This window comes from Chrysochloris asiatica, unplaced genomic scaffold (assembly GCF_000296735.1).
Source record: "Chrysochloris asiatica unplaced genomic scaffold, ChrAsi1.0 scaffold00013, whole genome shotgun sequence".
Taxonomy (NCBI): domain Eukaryota; kingdom Metazoa; phylum Chordata; class Mammalia; order Afrosoricida; family Chrysochloridae; genus Chrysochloris; species Chrysochloris asiatica.
The window spans coordinates 21,532,027-21,546,870 of NW_006408531.1; the positions used below are offsets into that span (position 1 = coordinate 21,532,027).

Consider the following 14,844-nt stretch of genomic DNA (forward strand, 5'->3'; position numbering starts at 1 on the left):
AAACTACCAGCTGTTCTGCAGGAAAAAGATGAGGCTTTCTGCTCCCGTAAAGATTTACAGCCTCGGAAACCCTGTACAGGGTCGCTATGAGTTGGAACCGACTCCACAACACATAACCACCATACCACCAGGGCTCCTTAGATACCTATGTAGAAAGGAAAAAGTAGCTGTCCAGACTGGGTCTGAGTTTCAGGTAGAACTGTTCTAGAAGGTGCTGTTTCTGGTGATTAGGAGGACCTTTTAATACAGCTAGGAAAGCACCATAGAATCTCTAGGTAACTAAAGTCTCAGCAAAGCTGTTGTTGTGTGGCCATAGTACAGATGATCTCTAAATTCGGTGGGATATATTGAAGGCGGTACAGGAGGCACTCACTCATCACTGCCAAGAAATTTGGAAGACAACTATTTGGCCGACTGATTGGAAGAGATCGTATTTGTGCCCATTCCAAAGAGAGGTGACCCAACAGAATGCGGAAATCATCAGACAATCTCTTTGATATCTCAAGCGAGTAAAGTTTTGCTAAAGGTAATACAGAAACGGCTACTATCATACATTGACAAAGAACTTCAAGAGGTTCAAGCCGGATTCAGAAGACCCCATGGAATGAGGGATATCATTGCTGATGTCTGAGGGATCTTGGCTATAAGCAGAGAATATCAGAAAGATGTTTACCTGTGCTTTGTTGACTGTGCAAAGGCTTCGATTGTGTGGATTATGACAAGCTATGGACAACATTGTGAAGCATGAGTATTCCTGAACACTTAATTATGCTCATGAGGAATCTGCACCTGGACCAGGAGGCAGTTGTTCGAAAAGAACATGGGAACACTGAATGGTTTAAAATTAAGAAAGATGTATGACAAGGTTGTATTCTTTCACCATACTTATTCAGCCTGTATGCTAAGCAAATAATCCAAGAAGCTGGGTTACATGAAGAAAAATGTGGCATCAGCATTGGAGGAAGACTCATTAACAACCTGTGATATGCAGATGATACAACCTTGCTTGCTGAAAGTGAAGAGGACTTGAAACATTTGCTGATGAAGAACAAAGAGCAAAGTCTGGTATGGATTACATCCCAATGTCAAGAAAACAAAAATCCTCACCACTGGACCAATAAACAACATTCTTATCAACGGAGAAAAGATTGAAGTTGTCAGGAGGGAACAGTCACTGGAGAAGGATATCATGTTTGGTAATGTGGGGGTTCAGAGAAAAAGATGAAGACCCCCCCAACGAGATGGATTGGCCAAGTGGCAGCATCGATGGACTCAAGCGTGGCAGCAATAGTGATGTTGGCCCAGGATCGGGCAGTGTTTCGTTCTGCTGTGCATAAGGTTGCTATGGGTTGGTACCGACTCGATGGCACCTAACAACAACAACAACAACAACAGTACATGAGAGTATGGGGCTCCTTCAGCCCATTGTAATTCTCACCTTTGTTCTTGATCTCATTTGTTTTGGTTTTTATTTTGTAATAGTTTGTTAGATTCTCTGAATTTTCTTGAAAAAATTGAGTATGTGATTAGGTAATTTTTTTCAGTGCCCACATGTACTCATGAATTACTTCTAAAAATCATGGTGGCCTCAGAATCATCTGGATATATAGATCCAACGTTGATCAGATATTGAGTACCTTATGAACTTAGTGTTGTTTTGTTGTTACTAAGTGCCGTCGAGTCGACTCCAGCTTAAAGCAACCTTGTATAGTGTTTTAGAGGAGCAGCTGGTAGGTTTGTGGTTAGCAGCCCAGTGAGTATTCTGCAGTGTTACACCAGGACCTAAACAAACTAAAATTCTGAGGCTTCTAGCTTTTGTAATTGGGTTGTTGTTGATGTTAAGTGCTGTTGAGTTGGTTCCAACTCATACCATCCCTGTATGGGGTTTTCAGGGAACAGCTGTGGCTTTGAACTGCTGACCTTGTGGTTCACATGTCATTGGGTAGATGTGCCATTTAATGGGTTGTGGAAGTGTTACATGTTTGAGAAGAAAGATATTGAGTTTAATTTGAGACATGGTAAATTTGAGGTTTGGCGCTCTAGGATAAGTACAGGACCGCATAGTTGATTAGAACCACGAGGTAGGTGGTTCATACTCACCAGCCACTCCTTGGAAACCCTGTACTTGGTCACTATGAGTCGAAACCGATTCAATGGCACTTAACAACACCAATGGAACATTTAAGTAGCAATACTGGTTAGCCTGTCGAATATATGAGCTGGTTCTATATCTAAGTTCTCTAGAGGCATCCTGCTATATGTAGTTAATCATCTTGACCCTAGACATGGGACCTTCATACTTTTTATAAAAGGACCGTATAGTAATTAATTTTTTTTTTTTTTTCACTTTGTCTTTATACAGTCTGTTCCAATTACTCAGCTATGCTATTTGGTGCAAAAAACAGCTGTGTTCCAATAAAACTTTACAAAAACAGGTGGTTGGCTGGATTGGGTCCATATACTGTAGTTTGCTGACTCCTGTCCTAGACACTTGGACAAAATGGAAGCATGTTTTAGTTTGAAAGGCCTGTATAAATTGGTCTCTAACCATCTGGACTAATAGTAATCAAAGAAAAGTTCCAAATATCTCTCTGTGTCTACCTGACCCTGTATTAACTTTACAGATATTTAAAGACTTGTTGCAAATGCTTTAAGACAGGTATGCAGTGTTCACAATTCTTTAGCTTTTCTGTGTTTTAAATACATAATAGGTCGCTGCAGTCTTCTGCCAGTTGTAAATAACTCAGGTGCCATTTGTAATTCATGGAAGTTGGATCCTGCAACTCTTCGTTTTCCTTTGAAAGGCCTTTTGCCATATGATAAGGTATGTTGCTAAATAAAATGTGACTTTTGTGTTTACTTGGCAATATTTATCTGACAGTATTATAAGATGTGTGATCAAATTGTATCTTCATAGTCTCAGGAAGTAATTTTTTTTGGTCTTTAATCAGTTCTGAATTTGTTTTTTACTTTTTAAGTTTTAATGTTGTTATTGAAAATATGGACAGCAAAACATATACCAAGTCAACTGTTTCTGTGTCTACAATTCAGTGACATTGACTACACTTTTGGACTTGTGAACCCTTCTCATCTCCTTCTCAGAGTTGTCCCTCCCCCATTAATATAGATTCACTGCCCCCTTAGTTTCTTATTTAGACTTTCAAGTTGCTGTTGTCACTGCACCTATGTATATATAGTTCTTCAAATAGCATAGTGTAATGCATTTCTCTCCTTCTGATCACTATTCTTTATACAATCTCTGATGTGAGTGTTAGACACTATTCAGTTCTAATCTCATGACAAAGAGGGCAGTTGTTCACAGAGGCACTTTGCCACACATTTCCTACCCTCTTCTTGTCCCTCCTTCCTCTGTTGTTCAGGCAAATAGAGACCAATTGTCATGCCTTAGATGACCCCTTGCAAGCTTTTAAGGAACTACACAATGAACTAGGTGGAAGAAGAGAGGCACTAAATATGTTACTAGGCCAATTAACTGGGATATTCCATGAAATCATGACCCTGAACCTCCAAACCAAAGAACCAAGTCCCATGAAGTTTTTATTGTACATAAGCAGTCTCAGCAGCTACACATGCTTTGGTCATTGTAAATAGTTCTATCACACAGCTTTTGCCAATTTAACTTTTTTCAGGTGTAAAGCTTATTGGCGTTGATAATCATCATTGGCTTAAAAAGATTCAGTTCCTCATGAATGGTAGTTGATGGTTTATCATTGTTAGCATTCAAGCAGTTCAAGTGATTGTGATAGTCCAAGTGGCCATGTTCCCTTCGCCAGCTCTGACCTAGCACTTGGAACTAGGAATGGAATTCTTCAGTCAACTTCCTTGCTTTCTTTACATGCAAAGGCTGAAAATGCATGTGCACAACATTTAAAATTTGAAACAAAGAGTAGGCCTAATATTATGCAAATTTAACCACTTAGGAGATTTTAAAAGAGTTGGGAGATGATTTAAAAGGGGAGTAGAATCTCAAAAAAATCTCCCAACTATCTGTAAAGTGAAGTGTGATATTAACATAAACTTCAGATAAATTTGAGCGATTCATTACATTCTCTTAGAGGTAGACCGTTGAGCATAGCAGGGCATGGGAGTGCTAGATAGTTTTCATGCAGTTTTTTTTTTTTTCCAGAAATAATGCATAGAGTAATTAGATCATTAATCCAAAAATGAAAAGAGTAAAATAGTGACAGTTCTGGACTTTTTGGGTCCTATTTAGCAAAACTTTGGAGTCGTGGTATGGCCCTGCAGGGTAAGCACTGGACTACCAACTGCAAGGTCAATGGTTCAAATTCACCATCCATTCCTCAGAAACCCTATGAGTAAGAACTGACTTCATGGCACTTAACAACAACTCAGCTTCAGAATATGAAAAAGTAGGAAACTGAATAGAATGTTTCATTGTCATAATAGTAATAATGACAACAGCTGATTTATTGTGCTCTTGCTCTGGGTCAGAGCCAAATTCTATGCAGAGCACTGTATTTTGTAATAAGTGGTCATAACTGCAGTCCTATTATCTCTATTACACGAATGGTGAAAGCGAGCTGCAGGATAGTAGCTTTATTAAAATCCCACATGGAAGAAGTGGAAAAGCCAAGGTGTGAACTTCAGAATTTTTACTCTTAACCCTTGTTATTTGTCCTTTTCAGATTTGGAAACAGTGTTTATATTTACAATGTATAAAAGTGGTTCGAAACTGCCTCTTCTTTTTTTTAATTAGAATTCTGAGTAGAAAAAATATTTTCTTACAGTGACATTTAAGTCTTTAATGTGACTATAGCTAAGTCATTTCTAAGTTAATTCTAAAGGAAAGTTGTTGTTAAGTGCTTTTGAGTCAATTCTGACTCATAGTGACCCTGTGTAGGGTTTCCAAGGAGCAGCTGGTAGGTTTGAACTGCCAGTGTTGCAGTTAGCAATCCAATGCTTATCCTACAGCAACATACCAGGACCAAAGGAAAAAAGATTTGCTTTTTCTCATCACTGAAGTTCTGATGGGCCTTTTAAAAGGGATTGTTGTTGTTATGTGCCAGAGAGTTGGTTCCTACTCATAGCGACCCTGTACAGGGTTTCCGAGGCTGGAAATCTTTATGGGAGCAGAAAGCCTCATCTTTTTCCTGTGGAACAGAACAGCTGGTAGTTTCAAACTGCTGACCTTGCGGTTCACAGCCGGATTCGTAACTACGCTACCAGAGCTCCTTTAAAAATACAACTCATAAATTACTTCATCAATCAGTCTTACTGGTTTCACTGATACTTTTTTACATAGTTGTATTTGTTACAACTGTATATTAAGTCAGCTCTACCTGTGAAAATTTCTGCATGCACTTTGGTCACTGTTTCAAAGTGCCTGCAAGGAATCTCTTAAAACTTGTACATGGAAGTGAGTGCTTACATAACCACATATACTTTACTGTTAAAATGAAGAAAGGGACAGTAAACAAATAGTCTGGTGACAGGATGAATTGAGAGAGACTGGTGGCACAGTGACTGAACACTGAGATCCTAACAGAAAGGACTACGTTTGAACCTGCTAGCCCTTTGCTCTGTGGGAGAAAGACAGGGCAGTCTGCTTTCATACAGAGTGCAGCCTTGAAAACCCTTCGGGGCAATTCTCCTCTGCCTGTGGAGTTGTTTTGAGTGAGAATCAACTCAACAGCAATGAGGTTTTAGTATAGCCTGAGAGGAATCAGGTGTCGTGTTATCTTTTTGCAGCAAAGAAGCTTAAAGCAATAATTATTCCTAACTCTTTTACCTCACAATTGCACAACAGATAATGTTAAAAAGCAATACGCGGATTATATAAAAAATACCAATCCACTGCCATCAAGTCGATTCTAACTCATAGCAGGGTTTCCAAGCTAAGTCTTTCTGGGAAGAGACAGCCTCATCTTTCTCTCTTGGTGCAGCTGGTGGGTTTAAACCACCACCTTGTAGTTAGCAGACCACTGCATGCATAATCTAGAGTGCTACCAGGGCTCCTAAGAAATTTATATATATGTAAATTTTATATTCAGTACTTATATGTGTATATAGAGAGGGGCATCAAAAAGTTTTTGGAAAAGTTAAATTATCTTTTAATTCTGTTTCTCCACAAACATTTTGAAGCTCCTTGGTATATACATTTGCAAAGTGCACTGGAGATGAGAGATTGGAAGATCTGGCTGATAGTTTTATCTACATTGTTGCCTTTTGTATGACCTTGGACCACTCTTTACCTCACTCTCATAACTTACCAGTTGAGACATTTGAAAAATTTAACTATAAGCACTAAAATCTTACAAGTTTTCCTCACCAGCTATGGGATCATTTTAAAACACACAGACACACCCATCTAATATGCAAATATGCTTGTAGTAAACTTTCCACTGGCTGCATCAAAACGCTATCGATATTTTCCGCACCTGGATGGGAGTGAAAATGTTATGCTCTGGAAAGCTTTCAATGCTTCAAAAGCTGTCTAGCGTGCATGTAAGAATTAAAATGAAGTAGAATAAATTATTTCTAAGTTAAAGTTTTTGGTATTATCTTGGGAGAACAATGAGGTTTTCTGGGCCCACAAATATGTAAAGCCTGGAAACCCTGTGTAGGGTCGCTGTGAGTCGGAGCCAACTCATTGTCACTTAGCAACAACACAACAACAACATAGGTCTATGACTATTTTATATAAATCTCTGAGCATTAAATGTTTTAAGAGAATCTTACTAGGGAGAAAGGGGGATTGTTGTGCATATGTTAACTCTTTTATTGGACTTATTTGATAGCCTTCTAGGTTGTTATTTTGAAAAGTGCCACAAATTCTGAAAAAGATTTTGGTTTTCAATATAACTTTCTAGTATTTTTTTTTATTATCAACTTAACTTGCTTGCTGGAAAATGCACACTTAGAGGCTTAGAAAACTTCTAGAGATTATAGTCAAGTTACATTAGAAAGGAAGCAAAGATCTTAATGTCTTAAGAAGTGGTAACACATGTAACAGAATCTATGTAAATTGATGTTGTGAGGCTCTACAATTGGAAACGAAATCCTTTCATATTTACAGGATAGTCTGGTAGCGTAGTGGTTACGAATCGGGCTGTGAACCTTAAGGTCAGCAGTTCGAAACTACCAGCTGCTCTGCAGGAGAAAGATGAGGCTTTCTGCTCCTGTAAAGATTTACAGCCTTGGAAACCCTGTACAGGGTCGCTATGGGTCAGAACTGACACAACGGCACATAACAACAGAGTGGACATTACACTGGAGATGGGGGTTGAAAGATCTCTAGTTTCTTCTTCACTGGTACCCTCTGTGTCACCTTGGTCATGCCCCTTTGCCTCTTTGTCATCACTTACCAAATGTAGGGTCTGAACAAATCAGCTGTAATGACTAAAATCCTATGATTTTTTTTTTCCCCCCTCACTAGATACTGCCTACTGTGTGAAGGTAACAAGTATCTTTAGAGGATTTTTGAATCCCAGTTTCAAATGATTTGAATTGACATTTACTTTGATCTTGAAGCAATAATTTTTTTTATTTTCTTTAAAGGATCTGTTTGAACCACAGACTGCTTTGTTGAGATATGTATTGGAGCAGCCTTATTCCAGGGATATGGTCTGCAATATGCTAGGTTTAAATAAGCAGGTACTGTACTGTGCTGGAAACCTAGTAAATTCTGCATAGAATCTGCACTACTCTTTTCTCCTTTCTTTGCTATAGCTAACTGAGCAAAACAGTTAAGAACTATTTGGTGATATTTTTTTTTAATGCGTAGTTTATAGACACTGTATCCTATCATTTATATATTGCTTTAAATTGTTTAAATTAAAAAGGAAATATTTTTAAAGTTGGTTTATTTTGCATTGCTTTTTTTTCTATAAGGCCAGTTTCAAGTATACCTTTTGCCAGAGAAACCTGCACATGACTTAACCCTAATTTTTTGACTTTTTGTTTGTTTGTTTGTTTGGGTGTCTATTTTTGTAAGCCCCGGTATCTTCAGCGTGGCCTCATTGCTGATTTTTGTTTGGTGTTGGTTTGTTTTTAGTGGTTTACCATGTGGGAGGGTTTGTGCTGACTCTGGGTTCCTTGAGGCTGGCCTCATAGTCACTGTTTTGTCTTTTCTTTTTTTCTTCCTTTATTTTTGTTCTGTCCTGTCTTGTCCTGCCCATCCTCCAATGCTCTAGACCTTGAACATTGCTCAGGTATGTTCACAACCTTACTGTTGTATTGTGACTAACGATACGCTGGCCGCTTTGTAGCCACTGATTCCATTTAGAGAATACGTGTATGGTCGGGGCTTGAAATTGGCAGGACCATGCTGAGACCAAGGCCACTAAAACAAATTTCTTCTTGGGATATGAGAGTTATTTTTGCTGGATTGTTTTTGTTTTTTGGTGTTTGTTTTTTTTTTTATATTTTTTATTTTTAAACAAAGAGACAATACCTGGCAGTCAATAAAGCCTGTCACTTTTTGATGGGTTGTTTCTCCTTCCCACTCCATTTTACTGTTTTTCATATTTTAGGGCTAAAGCTAACTTGGTGGAATTTTCAGAGATGGAAAGATTTGTGGTGGCCTGTATCTTTCCAGACAATTAAAACAAATAAATCAATAATAACAACAAAAATACTTAACATTGCTTTGCCTTAAAACAAAACGAATTAAAAACAGAAAAAAAAAAACAAAAAGCAGGGAGGGAACCATTTAATAGAAATATGCTGCTTTTAAAAGTTGGAGTGGTAAACTCTATAGAGGGAAGGCTTTTTTAAACTTGGGGATTGACTAAGAAACGTCACACTCTTAGGTGGCCCCACACCTGTTTGACAAACACCCATCTTTGTCAGCCTTTGCCAGAAGTGTCCTCCTCCTCGAGTGAACTCTTCTCCGTGGAAGCTCACCCATGGTGGGAGAAAAGCGCTATGGCCGCACTTTGTAAACCAAACTCTTATACCGTCCCAAGTCTATTTCCAGGACTTTTCACCTTTGAGCAAAATAGTGGTTCCAATTATTTTTGTTAAAAATTTTTGAGCCCAACATATTAAAATACACCAACTTTTCTTTTTTAAAAAGACGTTCTTGTCTAGGTTATATAAAATAGCGTTCCTGTTTGCAATACTATAGTGAAGGTTGTGCCAGTGCTTCCATTTATAAAGCCCTATTTTTAAGGACATATAGCTTGGCCATAAAACTTGCTCAGTGTTGAAACTTTGCATGCCAAACCTCACCCTAGTTTCAGTATCTCGTATGATTTTAAGTTTTTTCTTCTGAAAAATTTACCAAGTTTCCTTGTTTGAACAAGACTTTGTACATGTGAAATTTAAACTGCTTCATGCTACAGAATTTGACAGTTCTCTCATGTAGTCTGCCAGTTTAACACCAAGTCATATCATTATGATCAACAGTCACTTGAGTTACAGGTAAGTATTCAGCTCGAAAAGAATCCTTCATGCTATTTTAGAAGTCACTTTTACAATGAGCTTTAAACCGTAAGTCATACTTCACTCAGTGTTCTCACAATTTGGTGGATACATGTACTTATGGTTGTTTGAACTGCATGTACCTTCCCCCAGGTATCCTTAGCTTTTTTCTTTGGGGGGACAGCTTTACTAAACCTAGAAACTGACTAAAACAATTACGGGAACATGATTTGATCATTTCAACAACAAGTTTCAACCTAAAAAAAGTTTATGACTAAGACATAATTCCGTAAAAAATAAAGTTTATAATGGAAATGCTGACAGAACATTATTAGTATTGGTCCCACTGTAGTGTAAACATTGTCAAAAATTCACAATCCATCAGTAATTGTTTGGATAGAAAGTCTATAGTGCGAGGACTTGTAAATGAAAGATAAAATGCTGAACTGACTTGGTATGTTGTTTTGTTTTCGTTTTTTGTTTTTTTTTTTTTCCTGGCAAGTAGAGTAGAAAATGAGAACACACAGTACAAGAAGCATATGATTCAAAATAACAAAGTCATCTTTTACCTATTTCACCATTACAGAACTATATCCTGCACCTATACTTTCTTGTCCTTTCTCTAGCAATGCAATAATTTACTTAAAGCTTGAAACCTTTTAAAAGCTGTGTATATTGCATTTTCCAGTAGGAATTGGGCTATGTTTTGCCCTAAAATTGGTTGCCTTCAGAAAGTCATAAATAGCCCACTCCTGTAACGAGCAAAGTGAAGTGTTGGACTCAAACACAGTGGAAAAGTCTTCTTTTATTTGGTTACACAAGATTTTGTGTTCTTGCTCCTGAATAATTGTTACAAAACACACACACTTCTTAAGCTTTTATGATGCTATACGAACTCTTGTTACCCTGAGGCAGTACAGCACTAGGCTAATCACTCAGTTTATCCTTGAAAGGTATCTTTAAAAGAGGTTTTACCTGGCGTAGCACTTAAGATCATATTAGTAGTCTTCTTGGTTAAAGAGGAAAATAGAATAAATGACATAGGAAGGAATTTTTCTTCCTAGTATGTCCTGAATAGGGTATTGCTTTAAACTTGATTTCTAGCACTAAGACAAAAACTTTGAATTACTTAAAACCCACCTAAGTACAGCGTAGTGGTTACGAATCGGGCTGCTAATTTCATGGTCAGCAGTTCAAAACTACAAGCTGTTCCATGAAAGAAAGGTGAGGCTTTCTGCTTCTGTAAAGATTTATAGCCTCAGAAACCCTGTTCGCTATGAGTCGGAATCGACTCCACGGCACATAACAACAACAACAAGTACAACACAGGAGTCCTGGTGTGCCGCTGCAGGATAATGTGCTGGACTGCAACGTGAATTTGAACTGCAAGGCTGGTGGTTCATACTCACCAGCCACTCCCTGGAAACCCTACACAAGGTGGTTATGAGTCAGAACCGACTCCATGCACTTAACAATAACAAGTACAATATTAAGAACCCTGGTAACACAGTGTTAAAGTGTTCAGCTGCTAACCAGCTCAGTTGTTGAAACCCACCAGCCATACCAGGGAAGGAGAATGTGGCAATCTATCAACTTCCATCAGATTAGATCCTAGGAAACCCTGGAGTAGTCTACTCTGCCCTGAAGAGCAACTATGAGTTGGAATTGGCTTGATAGCAGGAGGTTTGGAATTTGGGTGTTTAAGTGCAGTATGCTATATTGTCATTGCAAAAATGTAAGATGCCATTTGAGTTCAGATACGGTTTGAACCGCAAGATCAGTAGCTCAAACTCACCAGCTGTTCCTCGGAAACCCTATACAGGGTCGCTATGGGTCAGAACTTGATGGTACTAACAAGAGTAGCACGAGTTTCTAAGAGTGGTAGGATTGAAATCAAGATGTGTGCAGGGTTAGTGCTAATGTTTCTATAATTGACTTGTACCTGACTTTTAGCTTTTATCAAAACTGAAAATTTTAAATAAGGTTTCAGTGCAATTTGTGCCTTTATATAGAAGGGAATTAACAAAATATCAAATTTAGGTATTTTCATTATTAAGTAAGTTTAACTAAAGCTGCATCTACACATGATGTAAGCTACAGCATTCAGCTATATATACCTAGCTGGGGTGCTGTAGGACAAGCACTGGACCTTAAGGTGTTCGTTTCAAATCCACCAGCCCTTTCTTGGAAACCCTCTACAGGGTAGCTGTGAGTCACAACTCACTGGCCGGCATTTAACAACTACAAACAGTTAAAGAAAGATGCATCTATATGTGATGGCAACTAACATTTGACACTATATATGCCTCTGTTTTGTAGCCCTAAATATATTCAGTCTCTCCGAAAACTAAATGTGAATAGCCACAGATCCAGCATCCATTGGCTTATGGAGCTACCTTAACCTACTGATTGCATAGTAACCTTTATTCATAAATAATTATACTGCTTTACATTCTCACTTGGTCAACTTTGTAAAATAATCTGTTATGTGGAGGAGAGTCTCAGTGTCAATGTTTCTGTCATTTAGTAATTGAAAACTGAAGAAAAATTATTCTAGCATCTTGGTATTTTGATGATTGGCAAACAAAGCAGCATATTGAGCTATCTGTAAAGTTGGTTGGAGAACCATCCTGGGCTTTAACTAAAACACCTGGGAAATTTAGAGTTAAATCCTGAGCGATGTTTGACTGCCTCAGCCTTGAAGGGCAGGAGGCACTGTAGAGATTCTTGGCTGATTTAATACTTGGCAGAAAATTTAGGGGTAATGGTTGCACTATTGCATATATATATATATATATATATATATATATATATATATATATATGTATACACAGACTTAACTGTAAATTTCCTAGTGCTTGCTTTGTAAAACCCTCAGTATTTTGGCTTTCCTCTTCAAATAATTAGCTGTGTGATCATCACTATACCCCTTGAAAAGTGTAGTTAAAAATCCATTTAAAATAATTAATACCAAAAAAAGGAAACTCCAAAGTGACTCAGGTGCTGAAAACCAATTTTATTTAGTTTATTCTTTTTTCCTGAAGCAAATTGATAGAAAACCATCATGGACTGAGGACTAGGTGGCAAATTGGTTAGTTTCCAAAACTAGAAACAAATACCCATCACTAGTGGAAAATTCCTACTGGAAATCCTGGCTTTACTTCTTTTCACAATTTTTTCTGATTCTTGTATACTTTGAATGATTTCACTCTAAATTTGTGTTGTCTGGCACATTTCTTAGGTTGTTGGTGGTTGGCAGAACTAGTGAATTTCAAGCCCTGTACACAGTAGTTTTGCATGCTGATTTAAGAATTAGTCTGTAGTGTTGTCTGTTGCACTTTGCTCTGCTTCCTAATGATAATTACATTTGGAGGAAAAGTACTGCAGTCTCAACTGGTGGTGTTAATATTGCTATCTGTAAACCTGTAATGTGGTTGAACTGTGATCATGGCATTGTGTTTTTGGAAAAATAAAGAAACAACCATTGATGCTTCCTGTTTGGGTTAGATGTTTGTTTTCTTTGCATGCTTTTAGAAGTACAGCTATATTGGAGCTTTACAAGTTTGAAGCTGGCGAAGAGCATGCAAAAGAGGGGATGCTGTTCATTATGTTTTATTTTTTTCTAAATCCGTCCCCATTTTGCATTTTTTCCCTAAATTTGGAGAAATCATATCCCTTTTTCATGGCAAAAGACTAAATAATCACATCTAAAGTTTAGGGGGAAAGCATCTATATTAGTAATTGTATTTGTATTCACTAGAAAGATTTCCAGTTGCCTGGCTACTAAGTCATATAGCAAGCATATTTATAAAGGAAATATGAAAATGGCCTAAAATATGGCTTCACTTATTTCTTTTGGCAAAAATATACTTTTGTAAATCACTTTGAAAAACACAGATCTTTTTGCCTCTAGAAAGGGAAGTTGCATTTTCATTTTTAATGTTTAAATTCAATTCGTTTTCATATTTTAGATTTGAAAATGGTCTAATTTTAAATTAAAGCTGCATTATGTTTGGCTTCCAAGAGGGAAGAGTAAAAATTAACTTTGAGATAAATTTTTTTGGCAGAGGAAATTTCCATTTCAATCTTGGGCAGTTATGGTGTGAAAAATAGAATTTGAATAAACTGGTAGGTGTTTAAGACCACCAAGGTCGGTGGTTCAAGCTCACCAGCAGCTCCGTGGAAACTCTATACAGGGTCATATGGGCCAGAATCAACTCAACAGCACTTAACAACATAAAATTAATGTAAAATTGCGTTTACTAAAATACAGATATTCACATACTTCTTTATTTGCTCTCCTATCACAATACTTGATTAATCCCTGGAAATGGCAAGGCTTTCATATTCTGAATTCTAGAATGAATACCACTGTATCTGTTCCATGTTACTTTTTTTTTTTTTTTTTAAAGTTTCAAGTTCCATGTTACTTTTAAAACGGTACCATAATTTTTAAAAGAATACAGAGCAAAATGTTCTGTCGTGTAGTGTTCTTTGCCAAATTGAAACAATAATTTGTAGAGTGAAGTCAAAAGTTAATGAGAAGTATGTTTTGTGGGAGAGCTGAAAAAACTCATCCTCTAGGAATGACATGATGCAGCTTTAACAGACTAAGCCTAATTTTAACTTCTTAAGTTCAACTTCATTCCATGCTTCCCAGCCTCTTGTTAACAATTAATGCTCATTAACTGGTAACTTCTAAAACTAACCCGGAGGCTTTTGGAATACTGTATTTAATCTCTGCCCTACAGCACAAGCAGCGCTGCCCTGTGCTGGAGGACCAGCTGGTGGATCTGGTGGTTTATGCCATGGAGCGATCTGAGACTGAGGAGAAGTTTGATGATGGGGGAACAAGCCAACTTCTGTGGCAGCATCTCTCAAGTCAGCTCATTTTCTTTGTGCTTTTCCAGTTTGCAAGTTTTCCACATATGGTTCTTTCTCTGCATCAGAAGGTACGTAGTGAATCTGTCTTTTAGTCAGGGCTACTTCCCTTGCTGATTAGTTTGTTTTAGACCGGTATAGGCATTGCCTAGTGATTTCATTTTGTAAGTGCCAGAAGTTCTGAGCCTTTATTTTTGTTATGTTCAGTGTTTTTATGGTTTCTCAACTTTTTACTTTCTTGTCACTGTAAAAACAGGATTCAGTAATACTCAGTGCATAGACCAAAGGCTACAAGATAGAAAGGCACGCTATGTACGCTCAAGGAGTACACCCACTAAGAGGGAAGATGCATATGTAATTCAGGACTTCCATTAGTTCAGTCATGGCTGATGAAGCAGAACTGAAGAAACCTGAATTGCTAAAATTTGGGTGATCCAGAACACTAATGTCAGCTTGAGGACTAAGGTGCACCTGACCCAAGCCACGGTATTTTCAATAACCTCATATGGATGCGAAAGCTGGACAGTGAATAAGGAAGATCGTAGAAGAATTGATGCC

General features: G+C 37.7%; 1 protein-coding gene across 1 annotated transcript in view; it reads left to right on the top strand.

The window, feature by feature from the left end:
- The window catches only part of MED23 (mediator complex subunit 23), a 60,375-nt gene that overhangs the window by 10,532 nt on the left and 34,999 nt on the right, over positions 1–14,844 (top strand). The window contains exons 9-12 of the mRNA XM_006834725.1: positions 2,712–2,824; positions 7,540–7,635; positions 8,175–8,192; positions 14,157–14,357. Coding sequence (XP_006834788.1) covers positions 2,712–2,824; positions 7,540–7,635; positions 8,175–8,192; positions 14,157–14,357 — 428 coding nt within the window. The remainder of the gene's footprint in view (positions 1–2,711; positions 2,825–7,539; positions 7,636–8,174; positions 8,193–14,156; positions 14,358–14,844) is intronic.